Here is a 14,884-nt window from a genome sequence, read left to right on the forward strand (position 1 = left end):
GCAGAGAAGCCTCTGAGATGCGCACTCTAAAAGTGATAAGAACATACATTGATTTGGGGCTTTTGCTGTTTGCAAAGCACTTTCATATACAATAGTTTTCCTCACTGACAACTATGAAAATGACATGCCTCCAAAACCAGCCTGCATCTCTGTGGAGTATAATCAGTAAAAGGACTTCTGGTAGCCACACTGTTGAAAGGATTGAGCAGGGCAGCCAAGGATCATTGATCAGAGAGCTCCAGGACAGAGAGAAGTTATTCTACATGGCCAGGAATGAAAATCACTGATGTGGTCACAGAGGTGACTGACTCTTCATAATGCCTGCATAATCATTATAGTGTGTAATCTATTTCAGGGCAGGGACCTCCTCAAATCTACATGCCATAGAACACCAGACTTAAATCACTACCAGCCCTCTCTATAAGGAAATAGATTCTCTAGTAAGTTCGGAGAGATATAACTATGGATTTTTACTTAAGATATATTGTGATCTTATGTAAAAGATAATTCCCCATGGATGTGGCTTATAGAGCACCCACCACCAAGTGCTCCTCAAAAGTTTACCAAAAAGCTTTTCTAGCTCCAGGTTTCTAATCTTGAGGAAAAAGACATGCTTTGCTCTCCTTATATGGTGAAGCAAGAATTGCTTCACTATATGCTTGCTTCCTGTTGCCTTTCACACCAACTTTCTTTAACACAACAATTAGCTCAACCAACTGATTCCTGCGATTTAGCCACAGTTGAGATCCAGGAAATTGCATCATGAGAATTCTTTTTTAATGTAACAGCTAACTGATGACACAACTATACTCCCAAACTCTTAGGCTTTAAGACTATAAACATAAAGCAAATAGAATTAACACTAGGCTTGGCTAGTACAGAATCATATCTGAGACTCAGCTACTCAACTGTGCAACTATGTGACCTTAGTGGAGGCACTTAGCCTGGGTTTTCTTGGCTGTCAAATGAAAATAATGCCTTGCATGCCTTCCATAATTATAGTGATAGAAATCCTCCATTAAGTCGGTATTAGTACAAGGATTTGGTAGCCAGTAAATCTGAGTATAAAGCCTGGTTCTAGCACCTGTGAAGTCTGTGAGTTTGAGTAAATACTTACTCTCTGCAAGAGACTTAACAGCAATACTTACATTAGAGAATCACATTGAGGAGTAAATGAAGAAAAAAAAATATGTTTAGACCAGTGCCTGGATAGACAATCAAGTTTAATCTGTTTTACTGCTATGCTAAATATGATCAGGGAATTACAAAAATCTGAATTTAAATCACAATGGCATCACCTCTCAACTATCATTAAGGGTATGATTGTGTCTGATATTTAAGACCCAGCAGGAACCCAGAGCCAGAAACTTTGGAAAAGCTGTGAAATCAGGTCATTCTCTGTGATAACCAAAAAGCCCAAGGGTAAAGACTTTCAATTATAATACATGATTGAGATCCAAAGTACAAAGTAGAATGGTGGGAAAAACCCACATGTATATTTATTAGGTGCATCATCGCTGTTTTAGAGAATTGTCCTGAGCAGAGTTGAAATCAACTCATGAACCACCATCACTGTCTGGCTGAATGAACCCTGGGAGGCCCACTAGATCCCAACACTGTTTCATTGCACAGTCTCTTTGTCTCTGTCCTTGAAGTCTGTACTTCGTGAACACACAGATTTGAACAAGTACAGAAATCTGGAAGTTAAACAAAACAAAACAAAACAAACAAACAAACAAAAAACAAAAACAAAACAAAACAAAACAACTAACCAAACAAAAATCATGGAAGTGCTCCTTTAACATGGATTATTCTGGAAGTTGCTACACATTTGAGGAAATTGCCCCAGCATCAGTTATGTTGACCCATTCTAAATTCAAGGTAGCACCAAGTTTCTCCTTCATAGAGGTCCTTGATGTTCCCAGTGTAATTCATGGAATTACATTCAACAGGTTCACTAATATGAACTAACACAAGTCGTAATTTCTTCCTAGGAAATAAGTCAGCCTTACTGCATGCCATGTCAGAAGCAAATGTAGAAATCCGAGTTACAACACAATAACATATATCACACTATGTCGATTTGTTCCTTTCCGGAAACTGACATGCATGGTTAAACTATTTTAAATTAATTTTAGTTTTAGACACTATCAGAATCTGTGTGACAATGCCTTTAGTAATACTGTAGGAATGGACGGTTTCAGGTTCTTTGAAATGAAGATTAGTACTTGGAGACTTTGAATTAAACTCCTATAAAAGTAATTCAAGGGGAAAATTTCCTTCTGAAGATCTTAGAATCAGCATTTCTCTCAAGTCACACCTGTTAAAAATAATTTCTGCTTTACTTACATGGATTGAGATCTGGAGTCTCACTTTTGATCTTGTGCTGCCTGCAGAGGCTGTTCAGTGGCCATCCTAGCAGGCCCCCTTTGACTGATGATTTGGTCAATGGGGAAGGTTAGTGAGGTACAATGTACAAGGTAGTCGAGATGACAGATGTTAATAGAGAGGAGGATAAGGCAGAACAGAAGGAGTGTGCAGATTCCAAATACTGAATGAACTGACAACTGTGAATCTGTGGCCTAACATAGGCTCTGCTAGGTCAGGGAAGCAGGAAGAACTAAGGCGATTTACCTATCAAATCCAGGACAACAGCTGAGGACCCTTTTTACCTTGGGGAAGATGGCCCAATAAGTGGAATGGGACAAAGGTAACTTGTCCTCCTAGAGACTAGATGGTCTTGCTGTTGGCATGACAGTTGCAGGCAGCCCTGACTCCAGGGAGCATCTATCAGAGTCAGGGTTGTGCAAGTCTAGTACTAAGGGAGAAAACTAGCCTTAGATCTAAGATAACAAAGCTTCCCCCACTTAGTGTGTGCTGGACCTGTGCTGCTGGCATCAGGGACAGCCTGGCCTCTTCTGTGTTGCCTCTTTTAGTCTCCTCTCTGTTAGGAGGCGGTGGGGAGGGGAGCTGCTTCCATGCCTTCTAACTTGGTTTTGATCTCAGGAAGGGAAAGCCCCTGCCCCTCTTTGAAGCAGCAGCCAGCACCACTTGTCTCTTCTCTCCTTCCCGCAGGCACTTCTGTTCAGAGTGGTGCCTCTTGCTGGCTCCTTCTGCTTCTGCTCTGTCCCCCTGCTGATTGGGAAGAAAGTGCACCAGTGGGGTGATGGTGTCTGAAACTCTTAAAGGAGCAGCTTTATTTCTGTTGAGAATTTATTTAGAATATTGCTTGTATGTCTTTCCCCAGTGAACAGATCCCTCCCTCTAATGAAAATAAAATAGGTAGCAACTGACCATAATCCCCATTTAAATGTTAACTGTAGATGTTCTGGATTTGCATAAGCATTTTAAACAGATCAAGCATTAACCCATGGTGACAATCATTATTAGCAATCAAATAGAATTGGAGCATCACTTACCGAGGGCATAATGTATGAAGGCCACAAGTTGGAATGGGACATTTCTTGTCGCAGGAAGGACTCACAATCTAGAACAGAAGATAAACAGGAACACAGATAATGTGTAACCCCACTCACACTATTTTTAAACGTTGTAACTCCCATTTTTAAATCCTGTAGTAGCAGCCATATCCTATTGGACTTAACACAACCTGTACCAGTTAACAAGCTGATTTGAAACATGGTCTCCCTTTGGCTGTCCATTGGTTGATTTTCTGTCAGTTCACTAGTATCTGTAGAAGACTTGGGTTCATGCAAACTACACATTGGGTAAAGTCCCACTGAATACAGAAATTGTAGCATCTTGGAGCTTTACTTCTCCATGCCAACAATGTGCTTTCTTCCCCTTACCAAAATAAATAAATAAATAAATAAATAAGCCCTGGGTGTAAGCAATCCAAAGATAGAGCTGTGGTTCTTTCTGTTATATGGTGTACAGCTTCTCTGGTTTAAGGTTGCAATCTGACTTTTTCCCCTCCCCTCCAGGAGAGATGTTAGATCTTGAGCAAATGACCTAGTGGGGACTCTTAGTTCATCAAGATCAAAAAGCAAGGCTGTCTAGATGATTTTGAGTGTGTGAGGTGATTAAAAACAAATATTCAAATAGGAAAAGGAAAGAGATCAGAATAAGCCAGATGCCCACTAGGGTAACACTTTTTAGTTGTACAGATGGGAAAACTGAGGCTAGGAGGTTCTGTCAATGTTGTGTACTGCTCTGCTCACTTCTAGCCCTAGGATTTCAGCACAGTGCCAATACTGCACCTTCCCTGTAAGGACAGTAGGAAAGTAATTCAGATGTCTGGGACTCCAAATTGAACAAGCCTTTATAATCCTGTACATCTTTTTTTCTCTTGAGTAGGTGAGGAAACTTTTCCTTTGAGGAACTCGCTAAAGGAATGGATTCATCCTTTCCTGGACTAGAAGGACAAGCTGAAAGGAGGAGAGGGGTGTGGTTAAGCCCTCCACGTGCAGAGACTGTTCTCAAGCCAGAAGGGAGAAAAGCAGCTGGTGCGTGGGATAGTGGGCACACACCCAGCGGTTTTCCTGTTTCTCAGAGAAGGAAAATGCAGGAGGTTTTCGCCCAAAGCTTAAGGTTGGAAGAAACTAGTACTATGACCACTTATCCCAAGGACCACTCAAGGGGACGCCCTTTATCCCTCCCATTGCAGTTTACTAAATCCAGGGCCCAGAGCTTGCTGACCTATTGAGGGACCAGTACTCCTTCAGCCTAAGAGGATATTGCAGCGTGAACTCGGCTGGGATGCGCAGCACCGCAGAAATGGTGAAGGTGACCGCCCTGTCCTCCCTGAACACACATGCCCCGTGATGCAGCCCAGAGGGATGCTGGGGACGCAAAAGTTTGATCCAGTGATCTGAAAAGAATGTCTGGGTAGGGACTACAGGCAATGGCAGCAGGGCGCTAGCCCTTCCTTGCAGCAGTTTGTGCACTCTTTCCTGATGGCAGATACTACATCCCAGTGGTAGGTTGGGGTGAGGGTGTCCCATTCTGTTAGTCTACACATTCTGGTACAGCGAGACCACCTTCTGTGTTCCCGTGTCTGGGTCCCAGGACCTCCTCTGGGTCCTGGGCTGGGTCTGAGTCTTCAGCTCTGCAACTGTCCCCATCAGCTGATTTTGACAGGGGGTGGGGGGCATCCAGGAGCAAGGGCGGGCGGGGCTAGCCCCTGCCAGATCCAAGGATGATAACGTGTCTGCTCCATGTCGCGGCTTCGAGCTGTCCAGGCTCCGCCCCCTGTGAGTGTGTAAGTGTGTGATGCTGTCTCGGCCGCCGCCGCCTGTGCAGCCGCCGCCGCCGCCGCTGCTGCCGCCCCGGCTGCCGCGCCGCGCCACTGCCACTGCTTTGCTCGCCCCCGCCTCTGCCGTCGCCACCCGCCAGCAGCCTGCCAGGCGGGCGGCCCAGGCGACCCCAGCTCTAAGCGGCCGCCACCGCAGCCCGGACGCGCTGGGCAAGCGGGCAGCCGCGGAGCGAGTGGACCAGAGCGGGAGGTCAGGCTCTTGCCTGCCCGGTGCCATCGCTTCCGCTGCCGCCACTGCTCCGGAGCGCAGGACTAGGTACCCCGGGCGCCCGCCGCTGCCGCTTATGCGGCCCCAGCACTTTTAACCGGGTAGGAGGGCCAGAGAGCCGCGCCGCCGACCGCAGCCAGAGAGCAGCGCAGCTCAGAGCCGCGCCGACACGCAGCGAGCAGGGACAGACGGCCGCCAGCCGCCGCCGCCCCGCCGCTATGGATCTATTCGACTTTTTCAGGGATTGGGACTTGGAGCAGCAGTGGTAGGTGTTAAAATTTCCCTTCTCTTTTGATGAGCGGGATCCCCGGTCTGGTCTGGGCTTTTCGCCTTTGTTAAGAGGAGCCAGAGCTGTTGTGGGGGGCGCCCCGGACACTCTCCCACTTGCTCCCAGACACCTCTAGCTTTGGCTTCAGTGACTCCTTGGTCGGGTGCTGGGATGGGGGAGGTGCGGGGACAGGGAAAGATGTGGGCAAGAGCATCCCTTTTGCACTCCAAGTCTAAAGAGTTGCAGCCGGCCCATAGCAGCTTCAGTGCCACCCACCCGCACAACAACCTCCTGGGGTCTTTTCTCACCAGTAGCTGATTGGGTAGGATCCAGTCTTAAATGCTTTAACTTTCCAGTTGCCAGTGCCTGCAGCCAGTGGCGGGAGAAAAAGCGACAGCCAGGTACCCAGAGGCCACCCTCAGCTTGCTCAGCGGCCACCGCCCACGCTGTTGCCACCTCAGTCCCCACCCAGAAAGGCATGGGTCCAAAACCTAATGCCTATCCAGCCTAAGTTCCTCTTCTCAGAGCAGTGTCTTCAGGGGCCACTGCACTAGGGACCTCCAGCCCAGTTGCCTTTAGCGCTTGGCTTTCAAGTGGAAGGGTGTTTGAAGTTGGCCCCTAAAGTCTTCAGCTCCGAAGTCAATGAACATTTAATTCGCCTCTGAACCCCCATTGGCTTCCCAGTGGGAGGCAGCCTTAGGTTTGTGTATTGGACACACAGCTAGAATCCCCAGGTTTAGCCTGCTTTAAACAAAATACCATGAAGTTGCGGAGAGATCCTGAAACATGGTGCAAAGGTGACTGTGGTGGGGGTGGGGAGCAGAAAGTTCTTTCTCTCTGTGTTGATGTACAGGCGCACATGCATACTGCTCCTCAGATCTAATAACTTTAGAAAAACTTCACCATTTACTATAAACATTATCGTTCTTTATAAGTCACAATATTTTAATGTACCAGTTCCCCCGCCCATGCCCAAGTATTTAGATGAGGAAGGAGGCAGCCACAGGAGCAGAGACTTCAAGTGGCACTCTTGCCCTTTAAATGTAGTGAGGAGAATCTGTAGTGCCCACCAACAGTTTGAAATCGTTTGCAATGTTCAGACTACTAGCTGCTGGCCATGAATGCTGTGCCTTTTTTGCAGGGATTTCCATTGTCAATGTCATGTTTTAGGCAATTTCCTTCTTTAAAAAAGGGTCAGATGCTTGGCCAATAGCTTCATTATGCCACTCGTGACTGCTTGGCTGCAAACCCAAGATACCTTACATTTTGTTATAGAAATTCCAAATAAATCATCAAATATATCAGTATTTATCTATAGACATTTAAAAAACTATGTGGGATTTTATTAGTTGTGAGGAAAACATTATAGTTAAAGAATCTGTTCTTGCTAAAATTTTAAAAATTCCTGAAATTTCTGCTCAATTTAATGCTATATTTCTGAATGCAACATTTACTCGGATATAGTAATTTATTTTGCTGACAACTGATAACCACATCATTATTATCTGCATGCAATTTGTCTAATATATGCTTTAGGTAACACTGCTAATTTAATAGACATTGCTATAATTGATTTAAAGGCTTAGCTGAAAATTTAGGCATATACTAGGAATTACGTTTCTGCACACACACATTCACATATATTACTGTTTTAATTCTAGTTTAATATTATACATGTGTAGTTGAATATTTAAAGGGGATGTGAACCTTTCTGCTTAATTTCTGTTTTTTAGGAACATGTGTGCCTGTTTCCCTTTAGAAATTCCTATTCTTAAGAAAAATACAAAACCATTTTCCTCCTGATCTGTAACTATGACACATCCATTTTAGAGCATGCTGACCGATTTGGTAGATGTGATAGAAAATACTGATGGAATGGTATAACATATCTGCATAAAATAGAAAAGCCTGCCTTCCCTTTCTGTATACATGAACCACGCAATTTTCCTTCTCATTGCTTGGTTGTGAATGGCAAGGTTTCTTATGAATCTGCATCTGTATTTTAAATATTTGTAATGTGGTTGCGCTTCTGTATTTTAAGTACCTCCATAGAGAAAAGAAACACAAATACGACCATGGTCCATAAACTGAAAAGCTTGACATCATTCTTAATGATAACCTATACATCCTTCAAACCATAACGTTTGTTATATGTTTACTTCCATTTCATGAAAATAACTAGAGGGCTAAAGCGATGATATGCACTACCTCATGTATGTAGAAAGACAAATGAGGGGTAAGGCATAAAAGTTAAAGAGCTCATTTGCATTGACCCTATTCACTTGTGGAACAGCAAGCTTGAAACTATTTCTATGTTAACTCTACGTAGATACCTATCAATAAATTCATCAGGAGAGCTGAAAAAATTAAACCCCAACTCAATTTTCTAAGCTTAATGAAGAATGGCTGCACATACACAGGAATATGCATTATTTACAAACACTTGGCTATAGTAAATTTAAAACAAACTGAATGCACATTGATAAACATACTTAGGACAAATATGCACTCCAAAGAAGGGTTATGAATGCTGCTGCATTGTGCAGGTCTGTGCAGTGTCTGGGAGTGCTCATATGCCTTACAGAATGTATCACTGGGTTTTGCAAACTGCAATGGTAGCTTAATGGGTCATGCTCTGGACCCCATTAAAGGGCAAAGCTCAAGTTCCTTAGGATTTCTGGATGCATGAATAGTGTTCACCTGAGTTGGAAATTAATATGAACCATTCTGTGAAAGGAAAGGAAGGCACAGATGCTAATGTCTGCTAAATACATCATTTTATCTTTTTAAAAGAAGGGAAAAATATGAAGGAAGGAAGAGGAAAGCATAGTTCCTGCTTTTTAAATCATCCCATAGATTTGTCCTTGTTAAACAAGTAAACGAATTCTTGAGGAATCTGGAGATCATGTGACTAGATTTGGACGTCTTTATCAGCAATGGCAAAGTCATTAATATAAATGTAAAAGCTTACAAAGTGTACAGGTTTTCTATCCTGTAAGCACCTACCTCCATAACATTATGGTACCTCTTTGTAGTATGCCAAATTTCTTTTTGTGAGGCAGTTACCTTTTTATTAAAAAATACAGTGTGTGTGTGTGTGTGTGTGTGTGTGTGTGTGCGCGCGCGCGTGTGTGTGCATGTGTGTGTTCACTGGTTAAAAACATAAAGAGATAATTTTTAAGAACAGAAATGTAAAAACTCCCATGATAGCAAACCCCAAATATTAAAAGTAGTTGTTTTTTATTTTTTTAAAGAAATTGTGATACTGGCCTGATTCTCATGGCAAAGGACTGCATCAGTTGTTTGTAGATTTTATATGATGTCTCACAAGTAGCCTAATTAGAGGCAAGCTTGCAAACGGGCAGTTATACAGGAAGAGACTTAAACTCACTAAACTGTTATATAAATAGAAAGTTCAAAGGTCTATGTGAGGCTGTCAAGGCTGAGAAGGGGCCATGTGCCAGCCAGGCTTCTTCTATTTGGGATGAAGGCAACCCCCAGGGCCTGCTCCAGCAGCTAACACTTTCCCAAGTTTTCTGGACCTCATGGGGGCTGGAGGAGGGGACCTGCTTTCCAGACAAAAGTGAACTGTTCCAGCTCCAGCCAGGCATGGCTTGTACCACAGCAGCCCATCTGCCTCCACCCACTCCTGTGTTCCACACAGGTCCTCTGGGGCTCCCTTAGCTACAGTCGACCAGAAGAGTAGAACAGGACTGGTTGTGGATGGGAAAATGTGGGAAATAGAGGGGGTGAAACTTTTCTCATGCTGGGGCTACCAGGACAACACTATGAGGGGGAGGAGTCTCATTTTCTTTAAGGTCTGTAGGTTGTCAGAACTTCTGTTCTCTGCTGTCAGCCATTGATCTTTTCCCCTTTATACTCAGTGGTACATTAAAAAGAAACTCTCTATAGTTCATGTTTTTGCCTAGTGTGGTATGTCTTCTTTAGAATGCTTGAGTATTCGCTCAGTAGACCATTTTGTATACAGAGTTTTAAAGAAATGTATGGGGAAGAGAGATTAAAAGCGGTAATACTTGCTCTTGATAAGATCCCCTCTACAACCTCCAGATATCCCTGCAAAGAATCAAGGCTGTCTGAGATAATCTTAAAAATCACAGCTATTGGAAAAAGAAGAAAATTATCTCATGTTAGAAATCAGTTTAATGATACATGAATTGTTTTGTTTAGGGTTCAGTCAAGCATTTAACAACTTTAAAATACACAAATCAAGATAGAAAATGACTGCCTTAAAATGTGTCAGTCATTATAAGCATTTATGACAGTCCAAGCATTTAAATATTTTATAGATGGATAAAGATTATATTGTATTAAAACATGTTAATTAATGTTGGATAGAAATGATTCAAATATGTTGAACCTTTATCTCCATTATTCGTAGCTGTGACTATTTCTTGTGTGCAATATTTACACGTGTTTAAAAATTCTAAAAGTCCAATGAAATTATCATCTGTAGAACAATCTCAAAGCTGTTTGTCTAAGAGCTTATAACTCTAGGTCATAGTTCAAAGGGGTCAATCGCCATACACTAGATTAATTTCTCATGTAGACAAAACAACTCCGTGATTACATTTTTCTCTTTTAATTTTATCTTTCTGTCGTGCCTATGAGATAGAGGAAAAGTAACTTTAAAAAAAACATACTTACTGGTAAATGCATAAAGAATGTGTGATGAAGATTAATGAAATCAAGAATTGAACTTGAAGAAAATATCTTGAGGGCATATACATGTGCCTGTGTTTCAGCTGCAGTAGAACTCAGGTTAATCTTCCCTATTGCAGTTTGAGAGTTCATTCATTTGGGGGAGCTCTATACTTCATACATTCAGTACTCCACCTCACTTAATCTTTCCAACAACTTTCTGCAACATAATGGCCTAAGATGATAGTTATTTTCAGGGATGTCAGCTATTTAGTAATGCAGGTCAGGTTTCATCCTAGATTGAGTGAACCTCAAGGACATTTTGACAGAGTATTTCCAACAAGTTCATTGCTATTCCATAAGACAGATCCTTTTATCATTGTGAGTTGGAAATTGCCAGAGTTGTTCCCATTTTTCTGATGAGCAGACTTGATTCTAGACCGGGTGGATATACACCTTATCCAAGTACACACAGCCTGGTGGATATGATCAGAAATCCATTTCTATGAAATATAAATATATATATATATATATATATATATATATATATATATATATATATATCAGGTGCCCTTCCACAAAACCTCATTGACTTAATTTATTGTGTGTTTTGAGGACATGTAGCTCACTAAATCAAATGGGTTGAATTGTGTAGATTACACTTACATAAGAAAAATACATTTGTGCACTCACCATGTACTTGACCACTATGGAACACTGATTTTTTTCTGTTAGTTAAAAAAAGAACAATCTCTTCACATGCTTTTCTTTTTTTCTTAGCATACATTAGTTGTAGAAAATAATGGATTTTATTTTGACAATTTTATGTATGTATATAATATTTTTACCATAATCAATCATTTCATTTCTAGTACTTTCATAAATGCATTCATGGACATTTATGAGGATTAGCATATCAACACATTTTTAGGAAGTATGGACTACTTAAATTATAGTTGTTGTATGCATATAGGTACGCCATATATAACAGTGAACACTGAAGTTTAAAAGCTGAAATCATTGAACACTGGCCACATGTTTTGAATGTCAAATTTCTTAAATTTGATATTGATCATAAAGATGACCACAGTACATTTCTCTGGTTTATTTGCAGCTCCCAAGTGGGGGTAGGAAGTTCATAATAATTCTTGTCAAAGCTTTGTAATCTATCACATCTGTTCTTTGTTTTGATCCTTCCAGTAACCTTGAGGCTTTATAAGAATTGATATAATTAACTCCATTTTCAAGGGAAGAAAATGGAAGTTCAGGGGGTTAGTTAGGTGACTTGCTGAAGTTTTCCCAGCAAATGAATGGTTAAATGAAATGTGCTCCTTGTACTTTTCACTGCCTCACAACTGCTACATTAAGGAATTTATGTTTAAGATCATTGCTTCCTAAATGATTGTATATCACCCATCTGCATCATTTAGCACTGCCCCTTCCCATCGGAGGTATTGAAGAACCCTCTGTTGATTTACACCAGAGCCATACTTGGCTCAAAGATTGATCCATGCAAATGTGCATCTTTCAAAAGTACTTGCTTAAATATTAAGTCCATGAGATAATACTAACCTCAGCCTGCATGGTAGTGTTTTAATTATTCTTACTTCTGTCAGGTCTGTTAGCAGTCTGATCCCTTTTGCAAAAAATAATGAGACAAAGTAATGGTTACACAAAAACTTAATAGGAAAGATAAAAATAGAAGCTGTGCTATGGGTGCAATTTAAAACATATAATTTCTATGAAATATAAGATATGTTTAGCACTGAAAAAATATGAAGGAATAATTTTTAAAGCACAAAGTTAAAGGAGTCAGTGTTATTGTTTCTCAATCTGTATGGAGAAAGTTAAAGAATGTGTGACAAAAACCTGAAGAAGGGATGAGTGATCGGAGGGTTGGGATTCCATCAGCTTTCCTTGAGTTTCACCTTTTATGACTTGTATTTCATCATGAGAAAGCTGTTTTTCTACTTAACTGTTGCAGATCTACACCATAAATTATCATGTCTGCTAAACAAAGGTCCAGCACTGGCTTCATATTATGCTAAACTTTTATGTTGTGCTTCAATGAAATTTTATATGCTTGATCAAAGCAAGGCACACCACACTGTAGGGAAGGTGATGCTCTGAATTGTTGGATTTGTTTAAAGTAAATCTTTTCAATAACTTTAGCTACTAATACCTACCAACTTTACTGAGTTGAGAAAAATTATCCATGAGCTTAAATAAAATTGTGTAGTTTAAGCAGAGTTGATAATAGTAATATAGACAGAGCCTGATTTTAATTACAAATTGCTTAGGTTAAGGAGTTTTAAAAAATATGCTTATTCATTATGTCTTGTTTGAAAAAAGAATATGAACTAGTGTTTTAATGTAGTCTTTGATTCTGCCTTTCAGTAGGCAAGTGATGGCATATAAGCCATGGGGAATATGCTAAAGAAATTGTTTTCATTGTAGGCTCAAAATCACTCATCTGTTTATTCTTCAGTATTCTTTTCTAAACCAAAAAAAAAAAAAATCACTTCTATGCAATGAAGAATGGTTTGTTTTGTTAGATTTCCAAAGAGTATTTCTCAGCATCATTTATCCTTCTCCATGAAAAGCTGTTCTCAGGAACAGATAATGTTTCTTTTGGTGACCTTTATTATACTCTATTCTTGGAGTTAGAATATTTCTTTTGGTAGGCAGCATATCTCCTTGAAACAGAGTTGAAATATTTTCTTTGTAATGTAAACAATAACAAAACAGAAATAACGCACTATTTGTCTTATAGCAGGGTTGAAACTGTAGTTTCGGTTTTAAAAACATTGGAAGAAGTTTTCTGGGACTCTGATGTCTCCTTCATCTTTGGATTTCTGGTTTGATCAGACTAGCCACTCAGAGCATGTTATGAGGTCAGTCTAACCTGCAGACTGAGGCAGCATGCACAGAATAACCTAACTATCTGTTGAACGACGTAAAAACTGTAATCGCATGGGCTTTATTTCCCTCTCCAGGATGTCAGTCAACTAATTTTTGAACAAATTAATTTTCCAAAGGGACTGATTGTTTTCATGCCAGGTCGGCACAGCCACAGTAACTAAATTAGATTCGGCATGATGGATGTCTCTGATGAAGTGCATGGAGAGGTCTCATCAATTAGCTATTATTTATTTGCTGGCAAAATGCTTGGCTCTGGTGCATAGGCATTAATCAATTCCTAGAACCTACTGTTTAAAGGCTAGGGGGCTCCTTAGAATTCTCTGGTCTTGTATCAACATAGTACAGACGAGGAGACTGAGACCCAGTATAGTAAAGTGACTTTCCCAGTCACAGAGTTAGTATCAGTTTTAGCAGCAGATTAAGAGAATGTAAATGGCCTCTATGGGTTTACAGAGGTAACACTGGAATGCAGATTTAAATGTAGAGAAAGACTGTGGCACAGGCTTGTAAGTCAAAGAGGAATTTACAAAGACCTACTGTAGGTGAAGCAATCTTCATCCGGCTCATGAAATGCTTTAAGTGCTTTTAACAATATACGGGGAGAAATGATGTGACTATCAAGGCTTGGTGGTGTATGCCTATAATCCTAAGGCAGGGGGATTGCAATGCTAGCCTGGGCAACAGATTTGTGACCCTGTTTCAAAATTAATCAAACAATCAAACAAAAATAGAAAAGTAGAAAACTGTGTTATTTAGAAGGCCTCGAGCATCCAATACACAACAGGAAATGATTGCCTGTGGACTTAAGAGTTACCTCCTTTGGCTCACATTTATCTCCCAGCTGCCAGTGCTTTATTTTGTTGTGTAGTTGCAAACTCTCCTTAGCACCAACTACAATTTGAGGAGAGATGACCACAAAACTAATAAAAACTATTTTGACTGTCTGAGCTGTGGAAGCATAGATGCACTTATCCTAGGAAATACCAAATGAAAATTTGTTTTCCTGAAACAATTAAAATAAATGTGTGTAAATGGGCAACTAACTTGCCAAATAACTGTTTTCAAAAGATGTATAGAGCGTAGCCTTTAAGATATTCCCAGATACATAGCTTCCCTTTCCCTTTCTCCTTTTTTAAGAAAAATGATGTAATCTGTTATTTAGAAGATGTGTAGCAGGATTTTACTCTCAGCATTTTTTTTTATTTTCCCTAAAATGTATGCTAGCATACCATCTGATTGCTACTTCCATATGTGTTTATGATTAACTAATTAAACACCAAATAATTCTTTAGCTATTTTATCCTTCACATGTGGGCTTTATATCTATGGAGCAACCACGTTGGAGCATTCTTCAGGCTACTGTCCCTTTCCAACTAGTCCTAAATTTCCCTTTTCTGTGTTCTCATACTGCACTGAATACACTTTTGTCTTGGCTGCAGGACACAGTCTCACTTTCTTAATGTCTTTATTCACCTGTGTTCTTGTGTCAGATAAGAACTTGCCTCTTCTTTCTACACTTCTAATGCTGCCTAGAGTAACAATTACTTCTTGA

At 40.6% G+C, this 14,884-nt stretch overlaps 1 protein-coding gene and 1 long non-coding RNA gene across 4 annotated transcripts in view; one reads left to right on the plus strand and one right to left on the minus strand.

The window, feature by feature from the left end:
* Window positions 1–1,471: 1,471 nt before the first annotated feature.
* LOC110286564 lies at window positions 1,472–6,180 on the minus strand. The gene is made up of 3 exons (XR_002377148.1): window positions 6,060–6,180; window positions 3,420–3,487; window positions 1,472–3,135 (listed from the first exon to the last, which is right to left on the minus strand). It is a non-coding gene; the product is annotated as an uncharacterized LOC110286564 (long non-coding RNA).
* The window catches only part of Aff2 (AF4/FMR2 family member 2), a 479,843-nt gene continuing 470,196 nt past the window's right edge, over window positions 5,238–14,884 (plus strand). For 2 of the 3 annotated variants that reach the window (XM_029473591.1, XM_021152989.2), the window contains exon 1: window positions 5,364–5,748. In XM_029473591.1, the coding sequence (XP_029329451.1) occupies window positions 5,702–5,748 (47 nt within the window). In that variant the 5' untranslated portion in view covers window positions 5,364–5,701. Of the gene's footprint in view, window positions 5,749–14,884 lie in introns of all 3 variants that reach the window. The other variant, XM_021152988.2, reaches the window with a different exon arrangement.

Source organism: Mus caroli, chromosome X, assembly GCF_900094665.2.
Source record: "Mus caroli chromosome X, CAROLI_EIJ_v1.1, whole genome shotgun sequence".
In the NCBI taxonomy this organism is placed as follows: Eukaryota; Metazoa; Chordata; class Mammalia; order Rodentia; family Muridae; genus Mus; species Mus caroli.